Below are 20,254 nucleotides of genomic sequence, written 5' to 3'. Positions count from 1 at the left end.
CTTCCTTCACTCAAGCAAACAAGCAATCAATCTCTATCTAAGCAATCGGTTCACCCAACCGGTCGAGGCAGATGGCCGCCCACCCAGAGTCTGGTTCTGCTCGAGGTTTCTGCCTGTTAAAAGGAAGTTTTTCCTCGCCACTGTCGCCAAGTGCTTGCTCATGGGGGAATTGTTGGTTTCTTTGTAGATAAAAGAGCTTGGTCTGTACCAGCTCTATATGGAAAGTGTCCTGAGACAACTTCTGTTGTGATTTGGCGCTATACAAATAAAATTGAATTGAATTGAATTAATATCATATCAGGCTCCACAGAGCTACTACTATTGTTTACCATTAGCTACAGTGTTATACTTGATTCTTCACATATCCGATAGAAAAATTATACTACACAACCCACATGTGATTACATGACATGTAAGTTGATATCAATACTGCATGTATTTGTATTGGCATTATTTTCAACTGAGGAGTGGAAAGCATTATACAGTCGAGCAGAAAGGACAAAACAGCAACACTGTACAACATCATTAACATGCCCACTCACACACTGTGAATTCTCTGGACAATGACCTGCTCTCATCACACTTTGTGCTCTATCAGTTCACAGATTTTGGACTCAGGAGCTGGCAGGGTAAAGTCTCTTTAAAGACATTTCTGTTCACACGTACAGCTGCTTCAGATAATGTCTGGAAAATTTGGGGCTTCAGTTTGGCCACTGATATTTCAGATCCATGGTCAGGGCCATAAATTTTAACTTATACAAACCTCAGAAAGGTTCAATAAGTCAACAAGACTTATTCAACTATCAACCCAAGTACCCCTGCACTCACTCTGCTACTAGAGCGTGGAGAGGGACGATGGCAGGTTAACAAGTGGGATGCATCTTGGTCATTTTGCTAAGAACAAGGGACAAAATGCTACATGCTGTCTGCAGATGTACAGCTCTGGCCAGAATCAACATTATGAAAAAAAAAAAGGTGATCCAATGTGATCACAGTATCAGTTAGAGAAATGTCAGACACACACACACATAATACAATCTGAAGACGCTGAAGGACTTACCTGCTCACTATAAGCTTCATGTAAAGGCCCTGGAATTATTAAACGGTTGTGATGAAAATCATGAACCGCAAGTTGACATTTGTCCAGTGAAACTAAAACAGTTCGAGAGCTTAATCACCAAGACAAGTGATACGAGACAGAGAGGATGAGTCTTACAGTGTTAAAAGTTATTTAGGGTGGAGCATCGTTGTAAGTTCAGCCTCAAAACAGGTTTGTTCAACAGTCTGCCAATGTGTAATTGCTCTGTACATGCTGTTTTTCAGGGCTTTCAGGGCACTTATCTTTAGATGCTGCAATGGGAGGCTCATTCAGACAAATGAAATGTAGCCAACGTAGCTATTTTGTTGGTGCTGAATGCAGCTCTACTGGAACAATGCAGTTTTGAACCACTCCTAATCAAGGTCCTCAGTTGACTCTCACATCATTCTAGCTGCTAAAATACACCCGCACATCTGAGTCAAAAACAAATACATTAAAATATTCTAAATATTGGTGTATTGAGCATACTAATGTGTACTAGCATCCCGACATTTAGATAGTGTACTTAAAGTGTGTCAAATTTGAATACTTGTTCTTAATACACTCAAAATAGTATTTAAGCTATACTAAAGTCAAACTTAAGTTGCAGTAACTATACTTGACTGTGCTTAAATGAGACTACTTTAAGTATACTTAATGTACTGCAAATATATTTGTTATTTCATATTCTCTCGTGCTATTCTTCAATTTAAAGTAGAACTGAAATATGTTTATGATGTAATGTAAGTTTGAGTGTACCTAAAATCTAACATTAATAGATTACAAATACATCTGGAATACTAGTGTATTTTTATATCATTCTTCAGCATTTTCAGTACACTTTAAGTGTACTTGAAAACTCCTCAACATGAATTATATGTGAGGATTTACATATAATGCTATAGTGTGCTGCCAATTTACATAAATATATTGCACTTGTATTGTACATGAAATGTATTACTAATGGGTTACAGATACATCTACATTAGTATATTTCTGTATTGCATGAGCATTTTCAAATTAAGGATGAACAGGATGCACTTTCCATACATGTCCTCAGATATATTATGCATTCAGTACACATTAATGACTGTCCTTGAAATATTTAGCACCTCTTATATTCTGATCCTTGGAAAATATTGCTCACTTCCAGTTTTTCCTGTCATTGACAGCATGAGACAGCATCTGTGCTGCTCCTGCAGCTCTGCCATCATCCATGAGACCAATCACATTGTAAATGCATGTAAGCAAAGAGCTAAACAAGGTGATTCTCCATGTAGAAATACACATAATTATCGTGACCACCTGAGAATTTGATTGTGGGTTCAATCTGGTGCCTGGAAGGTGGAGTCAGGTCATCAGGGACCTGGTCCGGTCTGACTGTCTGCTTTACAATTAAACTCCTGAATTCCATCCTTTTGGTTTGGTTATACTACATTTGGTTTGTTAAAATCAACACAGAGAAATTTTAGATTTTATTATTGCAATAATCCAGCAGCCTGATGATGTGTACCCATTAGACCTGAATCACAGATATATGAATTCCTCACAAATGAAAGAAGAAAAGATGATATATAATGATGGACAGGTTTAAACAACCACCTTCATACTGACCTGTATCTTCACACTGTGAAATATCACAATAAGAGCAGGCCTACAGAATAAAGTATTCGGATGCTGAATTAGTGGAGTTATGATCTGTGTTTTAGTGCCCTCTTGTGACTAATTCCATAACATGAACTTGATGTCACTCAAACGCCATCATTTGCACAAAATCTACTTAAAATTGGTATTTTTACCAGCAGGTTTTCCCTTTTAATATCCCCTGCAGTAGTTTAAATTTTGTTAAAATACTTATTATACACTGCCTGACAGTATCATATATACTGTATCTCTTCATTGAAGTTATACTTGACGTTTACACCGAGTGAAATAATCACACTTAAGACTGCATGTTGTCTCTGCACCATTAAATCCCACAGAAATCTTGCATATACACTGTATGTGGATAATTTAAGGCACATTTCCCCAGAATTCAGCAAGTTAGAAATGTCAGTAAATTGGGGAAGATGCTAAAATCACAATCACCCACAACCCAAAGCAACATCTTCAAACTGCATATTTAGTGTGATCAACCATCCAAAACACAAAGATATTAAATTTACAGTTATGTTAAACAGAGAAAAGCAACAAAACCTCACATTTGAGAAGTAGAAACATAGAAGGTTTGCTTGATTAATGACTCAAGTGATTAATTGATGATGGATGAATCCTTTCAGTACTTTTTTGGGATCCCCTTTCCATTTAAGTTTAAACATTTTGCACTCAGAGTTTGCACTGAGTGACCCACTGCTGGGTCAGTGAGTTTGGAGAGGTTTTAACACCTCAGCTGTTAGTATTGAAATATCTCAAAATGTTCCTTGATGACTTTCCCCACATCCATTTTGTGCACAGACCAGTGCTGCAATGATAATATGTACCCCTTTCACATGAGTACTGTGTTGTTACAAATGTAAATTATTTATGATTTAATAATTAAAGGTACAGGACATGTCTCCTTAGATAAAAGGTCAAATGACAGCACCATCACCACATGATATTCATCATGGCCTTCTCAGCAATAATATTGTGAAAACATCATCCAAATGTGTGGATTAATGAATTTATGGGAATGTAACAGTGACTTTTAAGGGTTTCATGTGTTCATTCACAGCCGTCCACGTTTCTCCCACGCTCATACCCTTTCAGGGGTAGCTCCAGAGGAAGGCGTTGTTGTCCAACAAACTGGCCAGTTTACGGTTGAAGGGCTGGTGAAATTCCCTGAGGAGGTCTTTAGTGGCCGGTAGCATAGGACCGAGATCCCTGTCCTTTATCCGCCGGCTGTTTGACACTTGCTTTTTCATCACTTCTTCCTCCAGCTTCACTGACAGAGGACCTGCAGGGAGGATGGGGGTGGGAGTTCTTGTCAATACAAAAGTGAAGACTTGAGGTTGAAACAACCAGATAAATACAGGACACAGCCATGAAGATACAGGCTGTTTTTCCATTTCAAACATTTCCAAATAGCATCTTACTAAAGCTTTTTAAATACGTACTTAGACCCAGAAAATCAAAAGCTTTCTGTAATGTTGCTCTCAGGTCGGCTGAGTAGTCCTCCAGTCGAAGAACTAGAATCTGGTCCCGATGGAAAACTGTGAGCCAGTCCACTAAGAAGACGACGTACAAGCCCACATGAAGTCTCACCTGTGGGGACAAACCCAAGTCAAGTCTGTGGTGAGAATATTTTGTCAAAGTCAGACAAAATAATGTAAACAATGTTTGGAAATCAACGCAACGCAAAGCAACAACTATACAACAGCACTGAAGAGACCAAAATATTTGTGTCCAAGTTGCAGGTGAATCAAGCAAGTGCAAGAACTTCAGAACTGTGTTTGATGTGCATGAATGTTTCAGCATGCTGAAGCTCAGTCCAGTGAAAAACAACATGGGATTTGATGGACATGTTCAGTATAAATGGGGAGGACAAACACACAGCAAGCTAATGTGATTATATTTGTAGCTGTAATAACAATGACAATCTTGTGACTTTAAGGAAAATACAGGCAGAGGGCAGGGTCTCTGCAGATACACTGCCACACACTTCTAGTGGATCATAAGTGATGAGTGAGAAGGATTACTTTGGTGTCTCTACATTGATTTTCAGCAATCCTACTTAGTATACCTTTAATTCCTGGTTATTGAATGGTAAAATTTACAGTGATTTATATTTAATCCTGATGCACTGACACTATGAGGCCTCAAGAGAACTCCACAGCACAAAACCACCTGCTGGCACTCAATGCTGTGCTGTTCATGGCTTTAACAGACTGTTAGTCACTTTTTACTGTCGTAAATCTCACAGGATAACAGTGCTGTCACCTACATGTTGTGATTACAACTCAGCTCTCTCCTGCAGGAGCGCTGCCTGATAGAATATATGCTGAAGGGTCTGAAGTGACACCAGGCACCTCTTTGGTCATATTTTTCCCTGCACAGAACAAGGTGCACATCTGTGCATTATTATCCATTTACAGTTTTTGTTGTTGTGTATCATTAAATATAGTTGTAGAAGTCATCACTCTTATGTAAACTGATATTCAGACATTCAATTAAAAATCAGAAAAATCACTTCATCTAACCGGCATGGAATCGAGGAGGCTTCTGTTGTAGACACAGGAACGAAGTGACCGCTCAGACAGACAGGACTGAAACAACTGTACAGACTTCGTGGCCTTCTGATGGAAGTCCCCTGCTGACTTTTTGTCCGTCCTAAAATACAGGTAGTCAGAATAAAGCCTGGGAACAGAGAGAGACAGAGGCGTAAGCCAGCTGGAACTATGAAAAAATCATTTAGCTGGATGTACAATAGAAGTTATGATTTAAAATAAATGTGTTCTGCAACCATGAAAAATTACAGGTTAGCAGAAAACTGTTTCACCACAGAAAGTCAAATCTGTGTCTGCACAGGCAGATTGGTGGATGGATTTCTCCACAGTACCTCTCTACTGGATCTCGAAGGATGACAATGAGTTTGGCACCGGGCTGGAGTGTGTGGATGAAGTCCTGGGTCAGAAAACCAGGCTCTGTCTCCTTCCTGTGTCTGTGAACATAGCTCCAGGCTTGGTTGTCCCACATAGTAGATGCACTGGCTTCAACTGTCAAGACATTGATCATTTCAGTGCTTCCATGTGTAAAAGTTCTTTTAAAGGTCCAGTGTGTAGGATTTAGGGGGACCAATTTGCAGAAATGTAATATAATATTCAGAGAGAATATTACCTAAAAATAAGAATGATTATATTAGAATTAGCTCTTAACATCTACAGAAGGAGAAGGTCCTCTTCCATGGGGTCTTCCATGTTGCACCACCATGTTTCTACAGTATCCTAGAACAGACAAACCCACCACTGGCTCTAGAGAGGTTTTTTTTTTTTCCATTTATCAAGTTTTTGCAGCTGTGGGAGGAAGTTGAGGTGTGGGAAGTTGAGGTGTGGGAATCCAGTTGGTTGCAATCTGCAATCATCGATATATGCCACACACAACCTTTAAAATGGCAAGTGAGTCGTGCACACACTTGGATGAGTATGTTGGGACCAATAGACATCTGAGAACAATGCAGCAAAAAGTCAACTGAATTGAAGGAGGAGGAAATGATGAGAGATTGTTTTTAGAAGCTGTAAAAATGTAACTATTTTCATCACACATAGCATGTTGTTTTTGTTTTGTTTTTGTTCAATTAATGCAAATAAATTAAGAAAGAATTTTTTTTTTCTTTTTTTTGTGATTTTGACATTATCACTGTTATGCTACACAAAAGACAATTTGGAGTTCTCTTTGCTTCTTGCCAAGATTGTTCTGTTTCCATGAAGATGCAGGACTTTGCAGGAAAAAAAAAAAATGAACCAACAGTGAGCAAAAATGTGACAGGAGCAAAAAACACCTAAAACTGCTGTCGGTTCAGGAGATTAACATGAAGACTGTCACTTCTTATCAGTAACAATGCAAAATCCAAACAGTTTGTTTCACTTTAGCAACCAAAACCAAGTACGCAGAACCTTTTTATTATTATTCATTATTGTTCTCTTCTTCTTCTGCTTCTTCTTCTTCTTTTTCTTCTTCTATCATTTTCATAGAATCTATAAAACCAAGTTAATTTTAAGTGTTGCCTTTAAAAGTTCAATGCTGTTTCACTCCAAAAATGTAATTTTTGTAATTCATTGTTAATTGTAATTCAATGTTCTCTCCTGTCTCTTGGGCTCAGGAGAGCAAATTTTGTCATGTTTGTAAAACTTTCAATCATGGTCAGGGTCCAAATTTTTCGCTATTGGACGGTCCTCAGAAAATACCAATTGAAAACTTTCAAGTTAAGACATTTTTCCATCTGATGCACAGTGGACACTAGCAATACCAAATCATACCCACCCGCACACACACACACACACACACACACACACACACACACAAACACTATCACATTTATTCACCTGTTACAAACTGGGTTATGTGGTGGTCTCCAGATGAATTTCTCCTCATTTCTTCTTGGATGTGTTGGGCTGCCAGATTAAATAGACCCAGGTAATCTTTCACAGGAACAATTCCCGTAAAGCCATCTTTGACATGGACATAACCTGCACCCCAAGGTACACCAAAATATCACTCATTATATACTCTTTTATACTCTTCTTCACCAGAAAATTCATTTCATGCAATGTATAAACTTTGAATCAGGTTGAACAAACTAAAAAAACATGTTTTGGTCAAGTCTACCTCCACATAGAGAGAATTGACTAAATTTAGCAAAATACTTCAAAACAAACAGGCAGACAACAGAAACTTAGAACAATAGTAATACAAGACATTATTTCTTTCGTTATTTTTTGCAATTTATATGTCCTATATGTCCTATGTCCTATGTTAGTACACAGCACTTCCTGCAAGTGGCGCACAGTAAAAGCTCTCCAGTGAAGAGAATAAAAGAGCATTTTATCATGAAGCAGCTGCAGGACGTCTTCAGACAAAATCTGAACTAAACATGGATACAACAATAAAATCAGTGGAAGGCCAACATGGAAAGGTTTAGTCTAAAAGATCAGCTATGTTTGTTGATTTCACATTTACAAAACCTCCGACAGGTTTAATGATGAAACTAATGATTATTATGATTACTCATTGACCATTAATCTGCCTGATTCTCTGAATGAATCTGACAAAATCACCTCAGACAAAAGAAAAATAGCCAACCAGATATCCTATAGCACAAGGTGACATCAACAAATGTCTTGACTTGTCCAACCTACAGTCCAAAGACAAAAAAAAAATACATTTACTATATGACTTTTGCTGTATTTTTGCTTGAAAATGACTTAGACAATCAATTGTCAAAATAGGTGTGAATTAATTCTCTTTCATACCACTCATTGTTACAGCTCTTTTTTAAATCAGTGTATTTTCTACCATTTGTTTTTTTCCTTTTGGGTGAGTAGTTTTATACATTAATTTCCATTTGTTACCATGCTGGTAATTTTAGTATGTGATCTACAGGCCCATTTGGGGGGCCAAATATCTTAGTGTCATGATCACTTTCATTTCTGCCATTACTGCATTGGGTGTGAGATGGGAGCACATCTCAAATGAGACTGACCACAGGGCATCATCTCATCTGTAAGCGTTTTCATTAACTCTCTATCATTCAGTGTTTCAAGAATATTTCTCCGACCTCTTTCTCTTTCCGCCATTATCTTAAGAAACTCTGAAGCTTTTAAGTCCTACTCCTTACTCCTAATAGCTTTTCACCTTTGGAGCTCTCTTAAGATCTAAGATGCTTTGTGAATAACTTTTATCCTGACCAGGATCGAGTTTTAACTCTAAGGGAAAATTTTTACCAAACATCATCATCCTAAAAATTTTCTTACAATTGCATCACTAAGAGCAGTTCTTTGCACTAGGAGTCTTCATGGCTGTGGCTCGTGTTTCAAAGTGAAATGTTGTGAACCTCCCTGTGCTAACTATATGAAAACACAAAAGGCCATATAAAGTCAGCCCTTAGTAAGTTTGTGTATAACTTGAAGGATATGTACACATCAGTTGCACATTGTGCTTCACTTGTGATTGGCAGCAGAGGCCAATTATGAAAATGGATGGGAGGTGTAGTAGCAAACACTTTAGTTATACCACTCGTCAACATTACAGCCAACCATTTTTATTTTTAGAAAGGTTTAGAATGTGTGACATTTACAGGGAGGACAGCAGGAGAGAAGGGTAAAATATGTGAGGCAGGTCTGCCATCAGCTAGCTTCCAAAAGCCTGTCATCAAAAAAGACTGTCCACCTCACACTTACCGAAGCGTTTCCTAGTCCACCAGTGTGGTTCCTTCACTGTGCTGTACCTGACCTCTGGATGCCGTCGCAGCCTGTAGTACAAGTCAGTCGTGCCACACTTTGGTTGGCCAATGATATAGAAGTATGGCAAACAGCGCAAACGAAACTGTTTGCCATCTTTGTGTTGTAAGTCAGATGAGGGCAGAGAAAAGCGGTTCCTCCTGTGCAGATCAGTGCTGCGTTCACTGGAGATCTCCTCATACCAGCATGGGCTCTTGATGCCGGGCAGGAACTGGCGAGGAACTACAGAGAATAACTGTAGTGAGAAACAAATCGATATTAGACAATACAGAGGGTGGACAAAATAAAAGAAATATTGTACAATACAGTAGTCCCATTGTTAAATCATGATTTGAAAAGTATCAAAACATCCATAACTTAGAGGCACATGACATGATTTTGCAGCTTTGCAAATGATGCATCATCACTTTCAGTATCTGACCACTGTTAGTTAGTCTGAGTTGCTTTATGTTGCTTTGAGAACTGTCAGAGTGTCAGAGTTGCTCTTGCTTTATGGCGTAATTATGGCAAAATTGTATAGGATAATGCTGAAACGTATGACAAGAACGTACATCAAACACAGGAGAATTACATTGCATATAGCAATCAGAAGGGCCTTATGGAGACATGTAACCTAATATGTATTTAACAGCCCCGTAAACTTTGGCTTTAAAACCATTACGTTGAATCAACACCTCTGTCAGACTCAACAAACACTAGTCATTATGAAATTCACCAAACAGGCATTTAACTGCAGGGCTGATTGTAAGGTGCTTGCTATTTCTCAGTCTATATTTTTGTTATTGGTCTCCTGATGGAGAGCAAAAATGAGACTGACTGTTTTTCCAGACTTACGTACATGAGACTCCATTTCAATGACATCCTTTTCATCAGGCACCTTCCTGGGTGTGTATTCCAGTTTAGAGCTAATGATCTTTACCATCTGTTTCATGTCTATTGAATTCTTCTTGGAGGAAACTTCAGCTGCTGCTCTGCTTGACAGGTTGACCCCATGTCTGGTCTGATCAGGTGTGATGGTGAACAAAGATCTTTTCTTGTCCCCCACCAGGTTGTACGATGCCATGATGAGGAACATCAGTGTCAGGACCATCAGGATGCTAACCACTTTGACTTTTGAAAACCTCCCCAGATGAGTCAGTGAAAACAGGGGTGCCAACTTAATTTCCACATTTTCAGACATGTTTGTTTGCCAAATGTCAGAAAATATACAAGGACCATATGCGTGTACGAAAAGGAGCAGTGAAATGATTTTCTCAAAGCTTCTTTTACAGGAGGCTGTGTGTCCTGACGTCTCCATTCATCATAGTTTTTAATCCGCAGGTCATCATTTGTCTTAATTTCTTTCATGTTCCCCCATCTTCAGCAGGGCCTCCTGTAAATCAGAAACACTTGTTAAAACATGGCACATGGCTTTTTTTAGGTGACTTCAGTTTTCCTTTCACCAAACGTGCAGCAGTGTAGTTTCCTTTGAAGTATTTCAGTCATCTCCAAAAAACGTGGTCAGAACATGTTTAATATTAGAGCATTTGAGGGAGCCTCTCTGGGTTGTCAGCATGTGAATTTCTGTCTAGACCCCCTTCTATACCACTAGTCACCTCTAAAATGTCTGAGGTCAGCTGCAGAGTGTGTGTGGTCTGCTGGATGGAGATCCCTTGCTTTATGATGAGAGCTACATACTGTATATAGCACATGCACAGACAAGCTCTACTGAGACTTCCAAGGTCAGAATAATAGTTACTCTGTAATTCAAAGCTGAAAACATACGATTATTCTCTGTGAGCTTTTTGCTCATAGAGAGCACTATTTTGTTTGTAATATTACTTTCAAGATCAAAGTTCTTCACAGAGAGAACCAAGTTAGGTATTGATACAGGTGGACATGCAGTGTGGCATGTGTATGCATTTTGTTTTCTTTTCCCTCCACTTGAATAGCAAGAAAGTAAGCACTATTATTTCTAGGGTTCAGTGCTAAAAGATTCCAGACATCGAAGAGTAAAATGTTTTCAGTCTGTATATCTTTTTCAGTTGCAGCAGAGTTTGTTTGATTTAGCAATCCCACTGGACCAGGCAATGAAATCCTGTACCAGTTTTATCAAACTATATATAGGTGCTGCCACAAAAACATGATGTGCCTCAATATTTTCACATTTCCATCATTAAAGGTGCAAATTCAGAGAGTAATGAGAAGCATCACTTGATTTTGTTCCATGAAAGTAATTCAATCAATTCTCGACATAATATTTGATTACTGTTAGTAAATGAAAAACTCCAATCAGTTCACACACATTTACTTAATGCACAAATAGTGCAGCGACCTGCAGCAGTGATTGGCCTGTTGTCATCATACAGTAACTGTAGAGCAATTCTGTCCTTTAGCCTACTGTAGCTGTTGCTGACAGCAAATTCTTCAATTATTAGACAAAGCTGTGAACTAGATCAGTGATCCCCAACCCCCGGGCCATGGACCGGTACCGGTCCGTGGGTCATTCGGTACCGGGCCACACAGAAAGAATAAATAACTTACATTATTTCCATTTCATTTATTATCTGAGTCTGAACGATGCTTTATTTTGAAAAATGAGGTTTCTTTCCGGTACATCTCGGTTACGTGACACATTGCTGCTGAAATTTTACAGTCAAGCTAGCAAAATGAGCAAAAAACAGACATCGTTAGAAAGTTTCTTTGCAAAGGGAAAAGGGCCCAGTGAGGAGGCAGAGGATGAGTCTACGACTTCAAAGAGAAGAAAGCTGCATTTAACAGACAGTACCAGGAGTCCTACTTAAAATATGGATTTATCGCGACAGGTGATTCCCACGCACCAAGCCCGCTCTGCATTATATGTGGCAATCGACTCTAATGAGGCAATGAAGCCTTCAAAACTGCTTCGCCACTTGCAGACCAAGCACCCTGCATTAAAACACAAGCCTTCGGAATTTTTTGAAAGAAAAAAGCAGGAACAGAAGGACAGAAATGTTAAGGGCCAAAAATTACTAAGGGCCACCACATCAACAAATGCGAGTGCACTGAGAGCATCATACTTGGTGGCTAACCGTATTGCTAAGGCTAAGAAGCCATTCACTGTTGGTGAAGAATTGATCCTGCCCGCCACTAAAGACATTTGTCGTGAACTTCTAGGAGAGGATGCGATTAAAAAGATAGCACAGGTGCCTCTGTCGGCACATTGAGGAAATAGCAGAGGACATTGAGACACAATTGCGTTAAGGTGAGTTAGATTTTTCATGCACTTTTTTTACTAATTTTTGTGGTGTATCTGTATCATATTTTGAAGGCATGTTTAAACGTTACCATAGCGAACAGAGAGCATTAGGGGGCAGAGCATCAATAAAGAAAGCAGAGGGGCAGACGGTCGTATCATTTTATTTTGATGTATTTATCCGCCACACCTCAATGGCTGGTCCGTGAAAATATTGTCCTTGGCGCAAAGAAGGTTGGGGACCACTGAACTGGATGCAAGCCTGAGGAGGTTGTGTTGAGACAGAGTGACTCTCGGATAGAAAAGCCAAAACTGTATGTGTTCACCCTGTGAGTACTGGATCCTCACTGGTTTTTGATGCAATTGCACTTTGGGGGGGGGGGGGGGGGGCAGCTGCTGCTCATGCTCTGTTTATAAGCAAAATAGTCAGAATGTTGTCAGATCAATAGGTTTTCTAGATAAAGGACATTCTTCATCAACCTAGACAGCCAGCAAAATCATGTCTTCTGCAGCTCTCAGGGGAGTCTTGGGCACCTGTGGCTCAGGAGTTAGAGCGGTTGTTCAGGAGGTTGGTGGTTTGATCCCTGGCCTCGGCAGTCCACATGCCAAGTATCCTTGGGCAAGATAGTGAACCCCCCAAAAAATGCCCCTGATGCTGTGCCATTGGTGTGTGAATTCATATGTACGTCGCTTTGGATAAAAGCGTCTGCCAAATGATTAATTGTAATTGTAACTGAGTTTTCCAAAGTTTGAAAACATAACCCCTTTCAGACATTTTCAGAAATCATGATGTTGTCATTGTGGGATTAGTCAACTAACATATATGTGACCTGTGTATGCATAAATTTCTCAGCTCTTTCCATAGGTTGGGGTTTTTTTTTTATTCTTACAGCCTATCCCTCAACTCTGTTTTAAAGTTGCGACAACGGTGTCAATTGTGGGTTACTCAAATAAAGTCTGCATCAGTGAGGACTTGCAGAATGTGTGCACAAAGGGCTTGAAAAGTCCACAAGAAAGCCCTCTCACACTTACAGATTTCATAATGGGACAGCTCTAAGCCCTTGCAGACTTGTCAGGAATGCATGGCAATATTTGCAGGCCTGAGCGGGCAGACACAGGTTGGGCAGAGAACTTATTTTTGATCCCTCTACTGGGGTTATGGGCCTCATATAATGAACTCAATACACAGAGGTGGGTACTTATAAGCGCAAATGACACCACTAAATACAGCTCTGACATCTACAGTAGTTAATAGTTCACTCAGGTATTTAATGAATGGTGTTGCTTCTGATATTAATCCTGACTCCTGCCTTACCTTTATGTCTGATACTGTATTTAATGTTGTTTTTTATGCTTTCTGACAATGTGGAAATCCCTTTTTGGCTATGTTCCCTGGCCTAATTTTCTTCATGTCTTTGCATATCTTTATTTCTCCAAATCCAGGTATTTTTTCTCCTCCCTGCTCTCTGTAACTATGAATCTATTATTCTTATTACAGATGAATGTCTCCATTGAGGAAAAATTCAAAGCATGAGAGAAGAAAGAGATTTGGAAATATGACAGAGCATTAAGAGGGCAGTGAGAGTCAAGGGTAAAGTATGGAGTAGAGAAATGAAGCAGCGGGGATTAGAAAAACACTGTGAGAAAGAGCAGCAACGACAGCCTTTAGACCTCTTTGGTCCAAGAATCGATCTGTGGCGGGAAGCAAACAGCAGGTGGGATTGACTGAGATGAAAACCCATCACAAAATGTCCTGCTGACTCAAAATAAAAACCTGAATTCATCATTGCATTCAATGCCTTTGTTGTCCAAAAAAGCATAAAATGTCAAGATCTGGTGTCAATGCCTGAATGAAACATTACTCACATTGTTGGTGCAATGTGTCTTATTTATCATATGTCATCAAGCCTACCAAGTTAAGGTTAATGAGTTTACCAAGTGCAGCCAATTTATTTTGTTTATTGGATGAATAGTGCATTTTCAGTAACAGTGAGAAGGCTACACATTACTAATGGTCATTCAGAGCTGATATGTGAATGTATATGAAATTTTCTGACAGTCCACCAAATAGTTTCGATATTCTCATCAGAACTCCCAAAGATGGACATTTTCAAATTATGGCTTTAATTCAGCATCATGTTTTATGCCCACATACAGAATTGTGAATGAGAAAATTATTTTCTTTACTTTTCAAGTGATATGTCTGTACCCTCCTTTTGGAGGGTATTGAACCTCACAAATTATTGAACCTGAAATACATTTTTAAATGGCATTCAATAACATTATGTTCAGCTGTGATGAAGGTCTGTCATATCAGTTGCTTGTGGCTGTTACACGGATAAACCATGAAGTGCTGTATTTATAATTAATCCCACCTTTACAGATTCAAACACTGTGTCAAATTTGGAATTCAACCTTTCGCACTGTTGATAAATATTAACAATGACTACTGTCAAAGTACAGGCCTGTGTCTCATTCACTCTCCGTCCAGTCCTGCATCCTTCAGATAGAAGACAGGGTGACAGTACATTAAAGCTTGATAGCATTTACTGTGACATTTCAGATTTCACATGAGCTCTTATGCATCAGCTAGATTTGTTCACTGAAATTCTGTGTCGCACTTTTAATGGACGCTCCTTACACTGCACTATACTGCCTTCCTGTCTTGCACTATTTGATTTATCCCTCTCTATTTACCCATTGTGACCAAATGATGACAATCAGCCCCAGCTCATTCTGCCCTGAAAATCAGCATACCCACAGAGGTTTTCCACAGACAAAATGCTGTCATGCAGATGTACAGCTCTGGTCAGCTTCAACATTATGAAAAAAAGGTCATCCAATGCGACCACAATATCAGTTAGCGAACAATCAGTTCCAGGAGCCAGCATTCAGTACACACACATGTTCTCGCCTCTCCTGAAACAGGTGTTAATCTTGTCTTTATGTTTATAACTGTGTAAACACACCCTGTCCCTGTACAGTCCACTCTGTGACTGGGGCCTGGATGAATTCCAGCTCTGAGAAATGGGAGGCACCATTGCCACAAAAGGAAATAAAACAGCTTCCCTGCTGATGCGGATTTCAAACAAACACACCAAACTGCCGTAATAATAACATTTTCTACATATGGATGAAGAAGAATTCAAAATTCAGTATAATTTGAAAGCAAAAAAACAACAATTACTCCCTGCTGGGAGGGACACAGAGAACTTGTGGATGAAATCTTGGCAGGAAATCTTGCAGCTCCCTGAGGGCCAAAATATTTCAAGAAGTAGGCTAGGTATCCGTCCAATGATGCTGGACAAGTTCTCTCTTTCTTTTTCCACTTGCCATTAAATTACGAGATTGCTGATTTTCTGTCACTTGAGAATAATGTTTATTTTCACAGGAATCTGACTCCTTAAAGGTGTAATATGTCATGTCTGCAAAGATTAAGCTTAAAGCATTCAATAAATGACTAATATAATCAACAGAATATGAACAAATTAGAGTTTTGATGTTATGTCTAAGACATCTATGTGTTGTGTTGCAGAGATGTCGACTGAAGTTAGCAATGCTAACCAGCTTGTCAAGGCCCATCCTGTTTTCTAATACCACTCTGTACCTAAAGGGGCGATAGATCAGTAGTATGGCCCGCTGTAGTTCCAGTATGACGAGTTTTCACAAGCTCTCTTGTCTTGTGTTTTTCATCTAATAAAACTCAAAAAATGTCTACAAAAGGTAATATTGTTATATCTACTTTCTTTATTAAACAGAAAAATACCACCATAGACCACCACGACAGAGCGCACACAGACCTCACCTGTGAGCCTTAAGAGCATTAATGACCTGACTGCTAGTTCATTAAAGGAAATAAGCCTTTTTAGCAAGCTTAAGGAAATTCAGCACTAAAAAGGTTAGTCCATTAGTCCTGCTCAGAGCATTAGTAATAAGAGTGATACTAGGTAAAGGTGATGTCTCATATTGAGACAGAAATTAGGGTGGAGTACAGTTTTCAGTTTAGCACCTTACATTGAAACAGGTATGGTAAACAGTCTGTCATCTTGTTGCTGTAAAAGAGAACCACCCATTAACTCCCATATATGTAAGTCATGCATTAAAAAGTGACGTCAAGAGGTCCAATTCAGCTGCTCCAAGAGCAAATTCTCACGAAATAGAGATGAGATACGAGACAGATTAAGTGCATGAGTGACATCACCAAAAGAGGTGAAGCAGAGGAAGCTCAGGGTGATGAACATCTTATTGAGAAATGGTATACTCCCACCTTCCTACTACATACATGAATACCCGAAACCATGAACACATACCTACCAAATGCTGGAATCACAATCACAGATGAAATCTTGCTGCTCCTCTGTTGTAAGAGTAGGTCTCCTTTATAGATAACAACTGTTTGAGAGTTTTAGCACCGAGACAAGTGATTCTAGTGAAAGATGAGGACGAGGACGAGGAGCTACCTTGTCAGTTTAGCACCTTGCCTCCAAACAGGTTTGGTGAACAATCCGTCAACATGTCACATGTCAGAACATCCAGTTAGTTCTCTTCTATGCTTCTTAGAGACAAGGAGAAGGTACAAACAGCACAGGTTTGTAAAGTATATAGTGTTGCATAAAAGGTAATTTCATATGAGGAAATGATTTGTAACTCGTATTAAAACACTTAATAATTTAGCGGGAGTGTAAATGACCCCAAAGGCTTTGTAATGTGTTTGGTTCTTATTTTGTTGTTTCCAATAAAAACAGAAATTTATCTTGAAAAGACATTATGCGTGTAACAAACGGAAACTGGCAGTTTAAAGAGAAGAGTGAACATTGTCGACTGGAAAATTACATCTTCTATGGCAGAGCTGGGTGACTTCCTGCTGATTCTCCAAAAACATTAATGGCATCGTATCGTGAGATAATTGACCAACATGGCTTTTCAAGACTTTTGCTATTACACCTGGAACTAATTGTGATTACACAAACACTCACTTCCAACTTTGTGACATTCTGAAATATATGCGTTGTTTTACAGCCATTTCTTTTGTAACAACTCTGTATGGAAATGTCTTTTTTTTAGTGAGTGGGTGTCATGTGACCACTAAGCCAAAATCAGCTGCTAATTATGCTGATGAAAGATGCTTGAAGACAGAACCTGTCAGTGCTGTTCAACTGCTGCTGCTGCTGCTTTTGATTGTGTGAGACGACCTACTACTGTAAATCCTGTTTGGCACCAACAAAACATTTCCACATGGCATGTAGCTTCTTGATCGTACTGACTGGATTTATGAACTCTTGTGAACCAACAGCTGTTCACACACTCCGTATGCTTCTACAAGGTGTAAGAGTTCATAAAGAAAGAATTCATACTTGTGAAATGAATCACTCTTATTTCAAAACTTTATAATTAGGCTGTAATAACTATGCATCATGAACATAATAATTATATGTTATGACTCACTGAACACTTTTATGAACATGTCACTTGAGCACTGCCTCATCCACAATCCACAAGTCCTTTAATACTTAATGGAAAATATTTGGCTTGGCTGGTGACTCACACAGGGGCTCATCCAGGACTACAGCACGTACGCAGCTAATTAAAGACATTTTGATTTGTTGCATGTCTTTAACTTTTATTGTGGATTTTAAGCTATTTGGGGCTAAATTCTTATCTTAGCTAAAGATTGCAGACAATGTTTTTAAACAGTAAAGTTAAATGTCTGGGTAAGGGTTATAAAATTGCTTTCACTTCAGGATAACCTTGCTCTCGAAAGCAGTATGAGTCATAATGGTCTGAACACTCATGCAACCGTGTAAATATATGAATGGTCATTCGTTGTGTTAGACTGGATGCATTTCATCACATGTTATAGATCAATTTTCTTTTATGACCAATCAAACCAAACATCTTAAAAGATTGAAAAATAGACATTACAAATTTGAAAATCAATTGCAGTGAAAGGGAAAGTGTCCTGGTACAACTGAAGCAAATGTCATTTCAAACAATACATCCTCAGATGGAAATGAAAAACAAAGCAAAATCCCAATGAAAAACATCATCAATCAGGCAAATTATTGAACAATAGGGAGTGACACATGCAGATTAAAGTTTGACCACACTGGATCATCCTTTCTAAAACAGTTTTCCTGCTAGAAATAACACAGAGCCAACAATGTGTTAGGGTTGTTGTCAGGTTAAAAACTACCAGCTCTTGAAATAGAAACTCTGAGCTGTTGCCAGAACACAAGTATCATGCAAGCCTCCCACATTCCTAATGTGATGTGTTACAGAATCCTTTTCTTCCATTTGTGGTGGACCCCCAGAGTCCAGTCTAAACAATCTGATATGGTACAACTCTCTCACTCTCCCTCTCCCCTCTCATACTTTTAGCATTACCTAAGCCTTCAAACATTAGCCCTTGTAAAAAGAAGCATTGGCTTTGTCGTCTCAGCACCTCCAGAAATTTGTTCTGCAAACTCAGGGGGCAACCTAAAGCCTTCCCGCCCAGTTGACCATGACTGCAGGGCTGGGTCCAGCAGCCGGAGTGAGGTTAGGCTTGGGTGTGTACAGAATTATGGGGCGTGGAGAGGTGCTACAAGCTGACACTACATTTATGTCCTCCTGCTCTCACACACGGCTCCCACTCTTTCACTCTCCAATTAACAATGCAACTAGTGATTTATAAACTGCGCTGAGAGTCCACAGAGGCAGGTTTGTTCTAAGCTCAACTGCCTACCTGTCAGGACCTCCACCTCCCCTTTAAAACAAGAATGGGCAAAAGGAGAGGAAGCTGAACTAAATGTCAAAAAGAAACAGCGAGTGTACTGACACATCAGCACATGTCGCCCCAGACTTCAAACCAAGTCATTTCATGGCTTGTTCGCTGGGGTGCAAGAGAGAAACCATTTCGGTATAATGGAAGGAATTAACAAGGGGAAACCTGTCAAACAGTCAGTTGCAGTCAGAGAACACTCCAGTTTGTTTCAATGAACAGAAAAGCAGCAACAAGATAAGTGCAAGACATGCCCCCCGAGAGGCATGTCACTGAGATATTCTGCAGCTGTTCAGCAAGGGAGAAAATTCAACCACAGGGATGTTAGTTTTAAGCATGATGGAGTCTTACACACATACTGTGGCTTTGGGGGACCTTATTGCTCATTTCTGAAAATAATAAAGAACTTGTAGCCTATGTATTGTTTGGATTGTGTCTTTCTAATGTTCTAGTTAAGTTTCAGCTATACAAGCTGTCCATTCACAGAGGACAGGACTACTCTATACTGTCAATCTGATACGTTTCCTCAGACTTTGTGACTGAAACTGTGAAGAAGGTGAATTTATGGCAAAACACGCAATTGTTTTCAGTATCGGGATAATGCACTTTAAAACATTTGAAAAGAAAATGCCTCTTTTTTTAAGATGATTAACAAAGATACTCACATTGGACTTGGGTCAGGCTTAATCCACGCGCCTCTTGTGTGGCTTCTCCCGAGCCATGAAGACCGCCAATCGAGGCGATTAAAGCGGTCCGACAGGTGTCTGCATGACAGAAAAGCCAGTGTATCCTCAGTATGAACGGTGTCCATGTTGACGGACGCTGGCTGGGTTTCGTCGCGGAAATATGAGACTTTCCGGAGTCTCCATCTGACTGAGCTCCGCCACAGAGTGGAGAGGAGAGGCGCGGGGAGGCGAGCATGAGGAGCAGCGCAGGACGCACCGGCAGCACAGTCAATTTTGTTTGCATATCAGCCTCCAAATGCTTATCGACTTGGATTGACGAGCCATTATGATGGATGGTACAACACTTCAAAAAAAAATCAACTGATGCAGACTTCTGCCAGCGCCTGTACGGACGCTCACATTGGACGCTGCGTGGACGGGTTACCTGCAAAGTGGAAAATAGCTGAATGTTATCCTCATTAGGAAAAAGCTCAAACACACATAATGTAATTCAATATCCTGGATTTCCTGGATTAAGTTCTATGACATTAACTACATTTATTTTTTTATTTCACATGTACATTTCTTACTGAAGCTACATTG

General features: G+C 39.5%; 1 protein-coding gene across 1 annotated transcript; it reads right to left on the bottom strand.

Annotated features, from left to right (window-relative positions):
* Positions 1-3,486: 3,486 nt before the first annotated feature.
* On the bottom strand, positions 3,487-19,857 carry LOC139341150 (carbohydrate sulfotransferase 15-like). The gene is made up of 8 exons (XM_070977521.1): positions 19,652-19,857; positions 9,851-10,384; positions 8,953-9,247; positions 7,099-7,242; positions 5,616-5,772; positions 5,257-5,413; positions 4,174-4,321; positions 3,487-4,013 (listed from the first exon to the last, which is right to left on the bottom strand). The coding sequence occupies exons 2-8, from the start codon at positions 10,307-10,309 to the stop codon at positions 3,823-3,825; spliced, it is 1,551 nt and encodes a 516-aa protein (XP_070833622.1). The 5' UTR covers positions 10,310-10,384; positions 19,652-19,857; the 3' UTR covers positions 3,487-3,822.
* Between the last annotated feature and the right edge of the window lie 397 nt (positions 19,858-20,254).

The sequence above is a fragment of the Chaetodon trifascialis genome, chromosome 13, assembly GCF_039877785.1.
Source record: "Chaetodon trifascialis isolate fChaTrf1 chromosome 13, fChaTrf1.hap1, whole genome shotgun sequence".
Taxonomy (NCBI): domain Eukaryota; kingdom Metazoa; phylum Chordata; class Actinopteri; order Chaetodontiformes; family Chaetodontidae; genus Chaetodon; species Chaetodon trifascialis.
This window is presented reverse-complemented; position numbering and strand designations above follow the sequence as displayed.